Below are 15,186 nucleotides of genomic sequence, written 5' to 3'. Positions count from 1 at the left end.
CAAAGCAAATCCCTGGTTATTCACTAACTGAAATCAAAAATTATATAGCATTTTCCAGCCCCTTAGAGTCTCCTTGTATGCCCATCCTCCATTTGAACCCCATACTCCCAGAGATAACCACTATCCTCTTTTTTGGGTTATTCATTCTTTTGTTTTCTTTATAGTATTATCACCTATGCAATTATCTCGAAATAATGAGGTGTTTAATTTTTTAAAAAATCAACAGCAAGCACACACAATTGTGTAAAGAAAGGCAGTATTGACAGTTTTATAAAAAGGCTCCCAGGAGACGATATGTTAAGCAAAGTCTTTAAGATTTTATTTTAGTAGCATTTCATTTTACATGTTGCTAATTTTCAGTAATTTAACCACTCATAAGCACTCATACTATCATAAAGCTTCTTCTCTTTAGTTAAAACTGTTCTGGTAAAGGTTTTTAATAATTTTTTGATTACTTGTTTTTTAGGTTACTAGTCTTCTCGTTTTACTGGGCTCAGTGTCATTGGATGAAATTGGTCACTCCTATTTTGTGATTTTTTTTTTTTTCTTTTTCTCCCCTTAGGTTCATTCCTTCTGATTTTTTTTTTTTTAAGTTATACTTCTGCTGCAGTGGAATTACTCAACAATTTTTTATTAACTCAGTAGATTATTCTTAAGTGCAGGGATTATCTTTGTCTTGTTCAATAATCATGTCTCTGTCTCTTAGCAAAGTTCCTAGTATATGATTTGGGCAGTCTTGACTTGTTAAATAACTCAGTTTTCTTCTCATGAGACTTGCCTTCTTCCCTCTTATTCCCCAGATCCAGCTGGTCTTAGGTAATTGCAGTATTCCTTATCTGTATTCTCCTTCTACCCTATTGTCACTTTCCCATCAAGTCTCCATCATCTCTCACTTGACCTGTTGAGTATTCTTTTAGTTGGTGGTCCTCCATTAGTCTGTTCTGCCTGCTGTTGTCAAAGTGTATTTCAAAAGTGTGGCTCTGACCTTTTTCTCTTTGTAGCTTCCCTCTGTACCTTGTTAATGACTTCCCATGCCCCCATTGCAGTGTTTCTCATCCTGAATTCCATGGGCCAGTAACAGCTCTGTGAACTACCTAAACTGCCATTTTGTGTGTATGTACTATGTACATTTTTCTGGAGAGAAAATATCAAATTCTCAAGGAGTTCAGTGATCTAATTCAGCAACTAGCTTAATAAGACAAAATCCCTTGTTCTAAAGCCCTTTCTTATCTGCACTCACCTTTCTTTTTTAGCCTTTGGCTTTCTTGGTCACTCATTACTGCATCACGTGCCTTAGCTATGTTGAATTATTCCCACCATATCCTTTCCATTCTTGAAAAACGGAATAACTTAGTTGTTAAATATGAAGGCTTGGAACCAGACTGCCTGGGTACCAGGCTCTTTCCTTTACTAATTGTATGAGTTTGGCAAGAAAGTATACCTCAGTTTTCTCATTTGTTTGAAAGAGAAAGGGGTAATGATGATACTATTTAACACCTTATTGGATTGGGAGTCAATAAATAGGTTAATACAGGTAAAACAATGAATGTTAAGCTTTTTTTTTCTTTCTTGTTTTCTGGTTTGGTCACACCACGCAGCTTGTGGAATCTTAGTTCCTTGACCAGGGATTGAACCTGCAGTCTCAGCAGTGAAAGTCCCAGAGTCCTAACCACTAGTTTCGAAAGTTGCTCAGTTGTGTCTGACTCTTTGCGACCCCATGGACTTAGTCCATGGCATTCTCCAGGCTAGAATACTGGAGTGGGTATCCTTTCCCTTCTCCAGGGGATCTTCCCAACCCAGGAATCGAATCCAGGTTTCCCACATTGCAGACAGATTCTTTACCAACTGAGCCACAAGGGAAGCCCCCTAACCACTAGACCTCCAGGGAATTCCCTAAATGTTAGTTTTTAATTATCATCATCATCATAATGATTGTCATTGCATCATCTCCATTCTTTCGCCACCATTCTAACCCATACTCTTTGCCAGCTAGTGGACTTTTTCTTCTCTTAGAAAACTTAGACCAAGTGTTACTTACTCTGAAGTCTATCCTGTTTACTTGTCTTTTTTTTAATCTAGTATTAATAGAATGGGCTTCCTAGTCTTATTCATGATGTTTATATCCTGTGCATTTGTTTCAGATGTATGTGAGGTAGGAAAAGTTTTCCCCAGGTGATAACTATTTGTCCTAGTACCATTCATTGAGGAGTCCATTCTTTCCCACTGATTTATGATGCCATTTTGGTCCTATACATCTCTATTCTGTTGTGTTGCTTCATTTATTCCTCAAGAACCATGTTACATTAATTATTGTGGCTTTAACAATAGGTTTTAATATCAGATCAGTTAGGGAAAGTTTTCCTCCTTGTTGTACTTATTAAATTGTTTCTCTTATTTTTAGCTCTTTGCTATTCCCCATGAATTTTAGGATCAGACTTTTGAGCTTCCAGAAAATCTCTGTAGAGATTTTAATTGGCAGCATTGTTTGAATTTACTGAAATCATATTAATTTGGAGAGAATTGGCATCATATGATACTTATTTTTCCCACTGTTTCCCATCTGTTTGTCTCTCCGTTAAAAAAAATGTGCTAAAAGAAGTCCATTTAGAGCACACATGAATATGTTCTAGTGTATCCTTTCCTGGCTTCCCAGGTGGTGCTCATGGTAAAGAGCCTGCCTGCCAGTGCAGGAGACTCAAGAGACATGAGTTCAATGCCTGTGTTGGAGAAGGAAATGTCAGCCCACTCCAGTGTTCTTTCCTGGAGAATCCCATGGACAGAGGAGCCTGGTGGGCTTGAGGGGTGGCAAAGAGTTAGACACAACTGAGCGTACGTGCACACGCATACGCACACACGCACACACACACATCTTTTCCTAGTAGTAGTGACAGTGAAAATGTTAGTTGCTAGGAAAGCCTTTAGTTTTTGTTGCTGTACAAATAGATCTTTTTTTCTCATTTTGTAATCTAAGTGGCTTTTACTAGTGAGTAGTAATATTAAGGATTTTTATGTAATTTTGTATTTAGAAACCTTGGTGACTAGTTCTAATAGTTCAGAATAGTTTTCCTATGTATTCTTTTGGATTTATTACATAGAAACTTATTTAGTTTGTCAGTACAGTTTGTTTCTTACTACTTTATTTCATACTTGATTTATTGCATTAAATAGGATCTCTATCAGTATTATATAACAGGTACCTTTTAAAAATTCTTGATTTAGTGGGAATGTGTCTAAAATTTGATTATTAAGTATAGTTTACTACAGTTTTTTAAACATAGGTACTCTTCATCTGTTCTGTGATTATGTCATCCTGAATTTTAAGATTTCTCCATTGAGTAGTTCTTACTCAAATTAGAATCTTTTATGTGGTTATAAAAGTATATGTGTCTGGCTCCATTCCCAGATAGTCTGCTATTTAAGTTTAGGCATTTGTATTTTTAAAAGCATTGTGGGTGATCAGAGGGTTTTTTTGTTTTTGTTTCCATTTATGGAGGTTGAATTTTATTGAATGGTTTTTCTGTATCAGATAAAATGGTTGTTTTTTAAAAATTGATAATGTGGTTGCCAGTAATAGGTATTCTTTTTTAAAAAATTTTATTTATTTATTTTTAAATATAAATTTATTTCTTTAAATTGGAGGTTAATTACTTTATAATATTGTATTGGTTTTGCCATACATAAGTACTGTTGAGCTCATTTGTACGTTTCTAGAATATATGAGTAGGCAACTAGTAGTAGTGTAGGCATGATACAGGATAGTCAGGAAGGGCTAGAATGATGATGATAACTAAGTAATAATGGAAAGTAGAGAAACTGTAAGAGGAGTTAGAGGGGAAAAGCATTTTAAAAGGGCATTAACTTTGATATTAAAGTGCTTTGAATTGGAAATTTTGTGATTGTGTATCCTACCAGTGAAAAAAATTGAGAATATACTCCCAGTATATGTGTGTTTAAGACTAAACATGTATTTTATAGTACTGATTGATACTTTATTTTATAAAACATGCAAATGCTTAAGATGAAAAAGTTACTTTAAAGAGAAGTTTGCACAGCAGAAACCAACACAAAATATTTAAGCAATTTTCCACCAGTTAAAAAATAACTGCTTTATTTAATGGTACAAAATATTTTCATTCTTTGTTTTAATACTGTTTTTATTGAAAACAATTTGCTGACTGATTTCTAAAATTTCTTAAAATCTTGATTTAATACAGTGACAATAATTTAAAGATTTAGATTCAAATCTTTAGATTACTGATACTTGGTCTTGATGACTATCATGGCTGAAAAAGATAGCTACAACACAGAAAATAATAGATCCAAATGGAAGAAATATGTCATAGGTTGAGATTCCTGTATTTTTCAGTCCTGTTTGATGAATCTCAGAAGGGCTTTTGTTGAAATTTTTTATCTTCTTTGATGTTATAGTTGTTCTTACAAACCATTTGGAAGTTTTTATAAATGTTTTATAAGGGTATGTTCAAAACCCAATGATTATATTTATTTGGAAGACTTGAAAACAGTTTCAAAATCTGTTACCAGGTATAGATATTAAAAAAACAGGTGGCATCCTGTTTTTGCTAAAGTCTTAACATCCTTTTAATGAATGTAATAATCTCCATAGTTTAAATTTATTTTAAAAGCAGTTTTTAGTTTCCACCTTTACCTGCAGAAACAGATGAATAACTGCTAAAAAGATACAAAATAGTGGTTAATAATCTTCTATTTGAGTATGAAATCAGGGAATCTTCCTTGTGGAGAATATGTGTGGAGACACAACAACAGTATTTTCCCAGAAGGTAAATGACTGTCATTGGAGAACATCTGTTAGGTAGATGATACAGTATTGCTTGTCATTCTGGTAAAAGAAAAGTGAATAATCAATTTTCTAAGCTTTATAACTCTTTAACTCTGGTACTCAGATGTAAGCAAAGCTCTTGTGTGGTACAGTTTTTTGGTCCACTGCCTATCTCATTTTTATTTTAATGTTTCTGCTATTGAAAGATCTTGCTTTTATAAAATTGACTACATTGATGAAATTCTGTAATGCATAGGTGACAACCCCTATAGCATGCCCACCTTTCTCAGGATTTTCTCTAATACTGCAAGTGACACACGACACTGGAATGGGGTCCGAGTGAGGACATCAAGTTATTCTCTGTGTTAAATGTCAGAAAGCCTAATTCCTTTTTGGAAAATATAAACAGTGAACATTCAAATATTTTCTTAACCTACTCCTTTTTGGATGCTGCAGCCTTAAGCTATGTCCTAGTTACAAGCCAGAAAGTTCACAAATTCTTGATCCTGCCCCAGCATTCAAAAACTCACTAGTCCAGGTAGAGGTAGAGAGTCTGTTAATGTGAAAGTCTAAAGGACCTGGGGAAATATTCATGTTGTGGATTTAAGATAATTCTGCAGAATTCTGTATTCTCTATACTATTGTAACTATGTCTAAGTTAAGTTTTAGAGGATATGATAAGGACATCATAAGCAGTCTTCTTACCAGAATTTATTTAAAAAATAATTAATGCCATAATTATATCATAGTTCAGAACTATTTGAAGTTCAGACTTTTCAAACAAATTCAGACTAGTTGTCTTCATTAGCAGGTAATGAATCTGTGTCGTGCTTTATTACTTGAGGTATTAACTTCTCTTCTTTCCCCCACCCCCCACCAATGATTCTTTAGTAACAGGAGTGAAACATCTGCATCTGATAACATAGAAACTTACCAAGAGAATACAGGGTAAGCTTTGGAAATTTCTATTACTTTGGTAAATAATACTTATCACTTTGTACTGATGGATTTTTTTATTTTTTATTTTTATTTTAATTTTTTAAAAAGTTTGTTTTAATTGGAGGCTAATTACTTTACATTGTGGTGGTTTTTGCCATACATTCACATGAATCAGCCATGGGTATACATGTGTCCCCCATCCTGAACCCCCCTCCCAACTCCCTCCCCATTCCATCCCTCAGGGTCATCCCAGTGCACCAGCCCTCAGCACCCTGTCTCATGCATCAGACCTAGACTGGCGATCTGTTTCACATATGATAATATACATGTTTCAATGCTATCCTCTCAAATCATCCCACCCTTGCCTTCTCCCACAGAGTCCAAAAATCTCATCTTTACATCTGTGTCTCTTTTGCTGTCTCGCATATAGGATCATCGTTACCATGTTTCTAAATTCCATATATATGTGTTAATATACTGTATTGGTGTTTTCTTTCTGACTTACTTCGCTGTATATAATAGGCTCCAGTTTCATCCACCTCATTAGAACTGATTCAAATGCATTCTTTTTAATAGCTGAGTAATATTCCATTCTGTATATTTACCACAGCTTTCTTATCCGTTCGTCAAAAGCAATTCCCCTAAAGTCAGGAACATGACAAGGATGCCCACTCTAACCACTACTATTCAACATAGTTTTGGAAGTTTTAGCCGCAGCAATCAGAGAAGAAAAAGAAATAAAAGGAATCCAGATCGGAAAAAAAGAAGTAAAACTCTCACTGTTTGCAAATGACATGATCCTCTACGTAGAAAACCCTAAAGACTCCACCAGAAAATTACTAGAGCTAATCAGTGAATATAGTAAAGTTGCAGGATATAAAATTAACACAGAAATCCCTTGCATTCCGATACACCAACAATGAGAAAACAGAAAGAGAAATTAAGGAAACAATTCCATTCACCATTGCAATGAAAAGAATAAAATACTTAGGAATAAAGCTACCTAAAGAAACAAAAGACCTATGTATAGAAAACTATTAAACACTGATGAAAGAAATCAAAGATGATACAAATAGATGAAGAAATATACCATGTTCATGAATTGGAAGAATCAATATAGTGAAAATGAGTATACTACCCAAAGCAATCTATAGATTCAGTGCAGTCCCTATCAAGCTGCCAATGGTATTTTTCAGAGAACTAGGACAAATAATTTCACAATTTGTATGGAAATTCAAAAAACCTCGAATAGCAAAAGCAATCTTAAGAAAGAAGAATGGAACTGGAGAAATCAACCTGCCTGACTTCAGGCTATACTACAAAGCTACAGCCATCAAGACAGTATGGTATTGGCACAGAGACAGAAATATAGATCAGTGGAACAAAATAGAAAGCCTAGAGATAAATCCACACACATATGGACACCTTATCTTTGACAAAGGAGGCAAGAATATACAATGGAGAAAAGACAGTCTCTTTAACAAGTGGTGCTGGGAAAACTGGTCAACCTCTTGTAAAAGAATGAAACTAGAATACTTTCTAATACCATACACAAAAATAAACTCAAAATGGATTAAAGATTTAAATGTAAGACCAGAAACCATAAAATTCCTAGAGGAAAACATAGGCAGAACACTCCCTGACGTAAACCATAGCAGGATCCTCTATGACCTATCTCCCAGAGTAATGTAAATAAAAGCAAAAATAAACAAATGGGACCTAATTTAAGCTTTTGCACAGTGAAGGAAACTATAGGCAAGGTGAAAAGACAGCCTTCAGAATGGGAGAAAATAATAGCAAATGAAGAAACCAACAAAGAATTAATCTCAAAAATATACAAGCAACTCTTGCAGCTCAATTCCAGAAAAATAACCCAATCAAAAAATGGGCCAAAGAACTAAACAGACATTTCTCCAATGATGGATTTTTAAATTAAAAATTTTAAATTCAGTTAAGTCTTCAGACATAATGCTGGAAGTTAGCAGTTTAGAAAGGCATCAGTTGCTTTGTGGATCACATTAAATTAGAAGTAGCTTTTCTGTGTCACTGTGGTCAGGTTTCTTCCATGCATAATCTATGCAAAGTTGTCAGTGTTGAAGTGTCCCTTGCTGAAATTGAGGGATTAAAAGGCAGTGATGTATGATCCTCAAAATATTTTGAAATGTTGATCATTCTGATAATTGATGTTTTCATTTTTCTGTGAATTTTGTGTGTATATTCTTAGAAACTAGGATAAATTAAAGTTATATACCATATTCATGGAAGTCTTTTAAAAATTTTAATTTCCTAGATATGGTGTTCCCATACTGGGACACCATGGAATATTTAAAATTTTCAAGGGATATACAGTGATATATATTGGTTACATTAATGACTGAATTAAGTGGTTCAAATCTACTTAATAAATGGGACAACTGGGTTTGTTTTTCTTTTTGTTAAGGCCTATTTTAGAGGCACCATGAAAAAGTTTCCTAGACAATAAGAGAACTGTAAACTGAGATTGTTTGGAAATATCTTTTGTAGATTATTTATTGAAAACATAGTTTTCAAAAAATGAGAGAATCTTTGATTAGTTTAATAATTGTAACTTTTAAAGAAAGAAATAGTAATTGATCAAAAAATAGGAGTGCATCATTCTTACAATTTCAAATTCAGTATGCTTCATTTAAAATTGTTTTATAGTTCTTCTGGGCATCCTACCTTTAAGTGTCCCTTGTGTCAAGAATCAAATTTTACCAGACAGCGTTTACTGGATCATTGTAACAGTAATCACCTATTTCAGATAGTTCCTGTGGTAAGTATGTGTGTTTATGACAGTCTTCTGTTTAAGGTATGCTGTTCTATTTATTTCCCTTCATGTGTACAAGGGACAGTGGTTAATTTAAATTTAGATGGGACATTATCAGTAAGGTATATTTTGTCATCAAAAGATTGATAACTATGAAGCCAAATGAGATACTTAAAATTCTGGAGAAGGAAATGGCAATCCACTCCAGTATTCTTGCCTGGAGAGTCCCATGGATGGAGAAGCCTAGTAGGTTACCAGTCCATGGGGTCGCAAAGAGTCAGACACGACTGAGCGACTTCACCTTCACCTTCACCTTCAGGAACTTCTGTAGCAGTCCAGTGGTTAAGACTTGCCTTCCAGTGCGAGGGGTAGGGGTTCAATCCCTGGTCCGGGATCTCTGAGATCCCACATACCTTGTGGCCAAGAAACCAAAACATAAAACAGAAGTATACTGTAGTAAATTCAGTGAAGACTAAAAATTGTCCACATCAAAACAAAAAAATGTTATTAAAAAAAAATCCCGGTAACTAACTTACAAGAAGAGAGAGGCTTATTGTGAGGGTAAAGTAAGAGAAGAGCTTGGAAAAGCGCAAAGTAAGGAGAGGTGAACTGAGGACTCATTACCGAGTGGTAGCTTTGTAAATTGTATCTTTGCAGAATGGTGGTTTTAGTGGTAAACAACCCACCTACCAATGCAGGAGACATTAGAGACGTGGGTTTCATCCCTGGGTCAGGAAGATTCCCCTGGAGAAGGAAATGGCAGCCTACTCCAGTATTCTTGCCTAGAGAGTCCCATGGGTAGAGGAGCCTGGCAGGGTACAGTCCATAGGGTCACTTTAGGTGAGTGACCATTCCATAATGGTTATCCAGATCATTAAGATCTTTTTTGTATAGTTCTGAGTATTCTTGCCACGTCGTCTTAATCTCTTCTGCTTCTATTAGGTCCTTGCCTTTTCTGTCCTTGATTGTGCCCATGTTTGTATGAAATGTTCCCTTCGTATCTCTGATTTTCTTGAAGAAATCTCTAGTCTTTCCCATTCTATTGTTTTCCTCTGTTTCTTTGCATTGTTCACCTAAGAAAGCTTTCTTAAATCTGTTTGTTGTTCCTTGGAACTCTGGATTCAGTTGGGTATATTTGTCCCTTTCTCCATTGCCTTTCGCTTCTCTTCTTTTCTCAGCTGTTTGTAAGGCCTCCTTAGATAACCATTTTGCCTTTTTGCATTTCTTAAACCACAATCACAGAAAGCTAACCAAAATGATCAGATGGATCACAGCCTTGTGTAACTCAGTGAAATTATGAGCTGTGCAGTGCAGGGCCACCCAAGACAGATGGGTCATGGTGGTGAGTTCTGACAAAATGTGGTCCATGGTGGAATGGCAAACTACTTCAGTGTTCTTGCTTTGAGAGCCCCTTGAACAGAGATTACATACTGATTAACGATAATTGTCATTACAGTTTTTGTTAAAAAGTAGAATAATCAGATTTAAGTAATAGAATATATAATATCTCTCTTTTTATTGTGTTGTGTCAGATTAGTATAATTTACCTAAGGTAATTTGGTCTAGAAATAATCTAGTATGAAATTTGGCCCTTAGAAGTGCTTCATGTAAAATTTTTGGTAACATGTTGTTTTAATACTTTCAATAATAATATTGAGTTATTTTCATTATTTTTTATTTGAAATATTCTGTTTCTTATAGACGTGTCCTATTTGTGTGTCTCTTCCTTGGGGAGATCCTAGCCAGGTTACTAGAAATTTTGTTAGTCATCTAAATCAGAGACATCAGTTTGATTATGGAGAATTTGTGGTAAGTGAATTTTTCAATATTAAGAAAATACTTTTTAAACATTGAAGTCACGTTAACCTTTCAGTCTGGATGAGTTTTGAGGTGAAATACTGTATCATGTTGGATTGATATAGAGCAAGTTCTATTGATTTGATAATAACAGGTGAACTTTGGTTTGTGTAAGTGGTGAATTTATTGTCTACCTCCTATACTAGAGAGATTATTAATAGAGGACGAGCAAGCCCCTGGATTAACAAGATGCTGATTTATATGAATATTATCTAGATTTAAGAAAAATTATACCTGCTAGAAAAGTAAAGTTGGCATGACAGCTGCTGCTGCTGCTAAGTCGCTTCAGTCGTGTCTGACTCTGTGCGACACCATAGACGGCAGCCTACCAGGCTCCCCCGTCCCTGGGATTCTCCAGGCAAGAACACTGGAGTGGGTTGCCATTTCATTCTCCAATGCATGAAAGTGAAAAGTGAAAGTGAAGTTACTCAGTTGTATCCGACTCTTAGCGACCCCATGGACTGCAGCCCACCAGGCTCCTCCGTCCATGTGATTTCCCAGGCAAGAGTACTGGAGCAGGGTGCCATTGCCTTCTCCGGGTATGACAGCTAGAGGATGTATTTCTTGTGTAGTGTAAGTAGCTTGTTAAACTCATAATATCTACATGTGAGAGACATTCTTTTTAAAAATGCAGAGCTTATTTATTAAGTAGTGAAAGTGAGAGTGTTAGTCACTCAGTTGTGTCCGACTCTGCAACCCCATGGACTGTAGCCCACCAGACTCCTCTGTCCATGGAATTGTTCAGGCAAGAATAGTGAAGTGGCTCCCTTCTCTAGGGGATCTTCTTGACCCAGGGTAAGGCCAGACTGAATAGCAGATTCTGGCCTTAGTTCACTGCTTGAACAGAGTACATGAGGGAAGTTATATAAAAACGGATCTATAGAGCAAAACATGAATTTAATTTTTACTTCTGAAATGTGTCTTGATAGTTTAAAAGAAATTAGATGACTTTTATTTTATTAATTATAAATTTGCATTTTATTCATCTTCAGTGAATTAAAAGTCTTATTAAGATTCAGCCTGACAAAACAAGGTTCATACTTGTTTTCATGTTTAGGTGAGCACAGGCATGGGCAATTCTGAGACTGGCAGGAACAGAATTTATATTTCCTCTGCCCCTCCAGTGTTGAAATTACATCATTCTTGATATATATTTTTATTTTGTGTAATTTGCACTTTTTAGCGATACTGTATAAAAATAGTCAACTATATGTAGAATTCAGGTATAGTCTGATAATTTTAGCATTTTTATGGTATAATTATAGATTATTCTGAATTCTCAATGTAAGAAAGGTTACTGCATCTGGAGAATTATATTTGGAAAAACAAAAATATATTTTGTGAACCACTTTTGATCTGATTGTCAGATTTTTTCACCTTGCCACAGAAGAACATTTAATTTTAATTATTTGAGATTGTAAAAGAGGAGGCCTATTTTAAAGCATCCATGGACCATAATTGAAAGGAAATAGAATTTTTTAAGTTAAGAAGTAATAGTATAATCAGATTGAATGGACTTTAGTTGTAATCTTTATATTATGATTACGATGCTGTTAATTCAGGTTAGCATCAGGCATTGTAACTCTGAAATTTCATTCTCTGTTGATCCTCTCTTTTGTTAATTAGCTATTTATAAATAGTTATAACTGACTTAAAATTTTAGTTCTTATTTTTTAAGTTTGTTGTAACATAAACAATTTCAAGTATATGTAATGTGTATCAAGATGTGTAATGTATTGGGCAAAGTATTGAGTAATTGAGTATGTTTTTCCTATTGACATGTTAATGTTACATTTTTAGAATCTTCAGCTAGATGAGGAAACCCAGTATCAAACTGCGGTTGAAGAATCTTTTCAAGTAAACATCTGAAGGCTGTAGACATCTCTGCATCTTTGTGCCTGCAAGTGCCATCTGTAAGGAGAAAACTACATGAAGTCACCATTTCAATAACTTGATGTGTATATTAATAAAAGTAATTCAGTCTATTGTTTTAGTTTTTTAATTGAAAAATAAAGGTGGGCCATGTAAAAACTTAATTCTTTTGATAAGTTAAAAGATAAAGCTTCGAACATTATCTTTATAAACATTAAAAGGATTATATTTCATTAATGGTGAAAAGAGAATCCCTATTGTACTTACCTTTTTTGCATTACATATTCTTGAATTTTTCCTTGCTTTTGAAATTCAGTGCAGTTCCTTCCATTGACATTATTGTACACAGGTAACATAGTACCAAATTCTGAATGATGTGATTAATATAAACCTAACAAAACTGAGCCAGTTATTTGAGTTGCAAATGGAGACTTGAAGTGCTAAATGAAACAATCCAAAGGAAACTTTTTTAAATACAGATTCTAGCTGAAGAATTCAACTATAAGAAAGTTGTATTTATATAATGTTTAGTATTTTTGAAGACTAGTGAGATTTCTTTAATAATTTTAACTCTTTAAAAAGCAAAAGCTCATTGTATAGATATTTCCTTTTTGCTGTTAGAAGGAAATATCAAGAGAAAAATTGATTTCTTTGGTGGACAGTTGGTAATGTCAAATCTTGTTTGTTTGGCTGACTAATTTGTAAGCCTAAAGTACAGTAAGCTGAATTACAGCTCTTTGGCTTCAGAATTTTCAGTAACAGAATTGCTGGTTAGCTATGATGAAACTTGTATTAGAAACTTGCAGTTGGTGATATTACATTCTCTCTATATATTTAAATGAGAGGTTTGACTTCATCTCAATTTAGAAATTTGTTCAAAGCTAAAGATGTGTATGTATATATACATGCACTTTTGTATGTGTATGTACACATAAAAGCATGCAATTTGGGTATATGCAGAATTTCTATTAAGATTTTTAAAAGGGATTAGTAATATGGGGTTGATGTGTTTATCTGAGTTGATTAAAACTTTGTATGTTACCAAATTTTTAAAGTAACAGTCAAATGCTAAGTTGTCTACTTGGCTACTATGACACCTTAAAAATTGAGTTTACACACCTACACAATTAAATGTTTATATGGTGCTCATTTGTTATCTGAAAGATAATGCGGGACTATAGTAGTGAGATGGATCCTACCAGCCACTCTGTTTCACTACATTTTAGTCAAAATTGAGTTCATTCTTAGTATTCATTAATGAAAGTCATAAAATAACTTGTACTAGAAGGCCCAAATCACAGAATAAAGCTGAAGAGTGGATTAGCTGACATTCCATACTAATATAATTGTTTATGCTTTCTTTAAAATAAATAACTAAAAGGACATAAAATCTCAGAAGTAGTTTGCTGCTAATATATACATATGTTGTATAAAAAGGTATATTTTGGTTTTGTTAAAACCCTTGTTGACTTTTCTACAGTGAATGTTTTTTTAACTTGATTTAATAAAAATGTTAATTTTGAAACAGAGTTTTGTAAAAACCTTTTTCAGTCAAACAGTAATGACTTTATTTATGGGTAGTAATAGCAATCACCAAAAAAGCCATACATCTTAACATACGCCTTGTTTCTGTCATCCTAAAGAGTGATGTTTCCTATGTGGTTGAACGTTTCTCTGCAGTTATATGAGTGTAATTATAGGAATAGCTGTTTAATGAACTCTTTTTTTAAAAAAGACTTTTGACCATAGATTTTTCCAGTTTAAAGCAATAACTTTAGTACTTTGTTTCAGAATTTAATACTTCCCGTATGTCAAGTAAAACTGTTCAGAGATTTGAGAACGTCTTTAAAGGAAAACTGTAGAGATCAGCTTGATGAAATTGTGTTTTGAAGTTTGTGGATTAGTTAAATATCATTTTATTGTCTTGTGTGTCTTTCATAAAAGTTTTTTCATAAGGAAAATACCAACTTTTACTTGCTGTTACCTGGGAACTCCTCAGTATGGAAATATTTGTTGAAAACCTCCCATCCTTTGATTAGTGGTTTAGGAATAGAGAGGAAACTGTTGATACTTTACACCTAAATTTCACAATACCACTTAACAGGCCTCAAAAGTTGATGTTGTTAAGCAGTCTTATTTGAGATGTATTGCTTTATTTTTCAATTAAACATGGTTTTCTCCTACTTGTGTGTCTAATTAAAATTTTGTCTAGAGGCAAACATGATAGCATTTAACTCTCATAACTCACCCTGGAAGACATGTAGGAGATAACCCCTTATTTTGCATTTAAAAACGTGGATAGGAGAAAGCTACCACATGCTGATGATGGTGTATGTTGGGAGTAACTTTACAAACCTGTTTTATCTTTATTTCAAATGTTAATCAACTTATAAAGCTATTTTATCAAGTGTTCACACAGCAGGGTTTTCAGAAAGCTAGTTAACTGGTTAACAGACATTTTTAAATGGAAAAGTTACCCTTAAATAAGGTATCAGGGTTATAAGAATGTATTGCCAAACACAATGTCATATAACTGTCGCATGCTTTGTAAGTATTACAATCTTCAGTGAATCATAACTTGATAGGTACCCCTTAGGGCTGCTACTCAAAGAATAAAACCTCTCTGGAAGTGGTGATATTTGTAGAAAAGGTGTGGCCCAGAATACATGTGAATACATATAGTATAAAACTAATAGAAACATGAATTAAAAGCTCATTCTGTGATACCACTTAGTTTACAATGTAATTTTCTAGTTATTGCAGTTCTGAAGAAGATGGGGAATAGAAATGAGTTTTATCAAAAGATTAAAAGAGGATACAGAGAATCCCATAAGTCCTCTTATTTGATTGCCAACTCATCACTAACATCACAAATTGTTTTCCCTGTTTTTATAATCTTTATCTGGCTACTTTTGTTCAATATTATTTTGAA

General features: G+C 34.1%; 1 protein-coding gene across 3 annotated transcripts in view; it reads left to right on the top strand.

The window, feature by feature from the left end:
* The window catches only part of RNF138 (ring finger protein 138), a 40,615-nt gene extending 26,352 nt beyond the window's left edge, over positions 1 to 14,263 (top strand). For 2 of the 3 annotated variants that reach the window (XM_068993747.1, XM_068993749.1), the window contains 4 exons: positions 5,690 to 5,746; positions 8,420 to 8,531; positions 10,227 to 10,334; positions 12,183 to 14,263. In XM_068993747.1, the coding sequence (XP_068849848.1) occupies positions 5,690 to 5,746; positions 8,420 to 8,531; positions 10,227 to 10,334; positions 12,183 to 12,251 (346 nt within the window). In that variant the 3' untranslated portion in view covers positions 12,252 to 14,263. The remainder of the gene's footprint in view (positions 1 to 5,689; positions 5,747 to 8,419; positions 8,532 to 10,226; positions 10,335 to 12,182) is intronic. The other variant, XM_068993748.1, reaches the window with a different exon arrangement.
* Positions 14,264 to 15,186: the final 923 nt, after the last annotated feature.

The sequence above is a fragment of the Capricornis sumatraensis genome, chromosome 21 (genome assembly GCF_032405125.1).
Source record: "Capricornis sumatraensis isolate serow.1 chromosome 21, serow.2, whole genome shotgun sequence".
NCBI lineage: Eukaryota > Metazoa > Chordata > Mammalia > Artiodactyla > Bovidae > Capricornis > Capricornis sumatraensis.
Note: the sequence above shows the minus strand (reverse complement) of the source record. Positions and strands in the feature narration are given on the sequence as shown.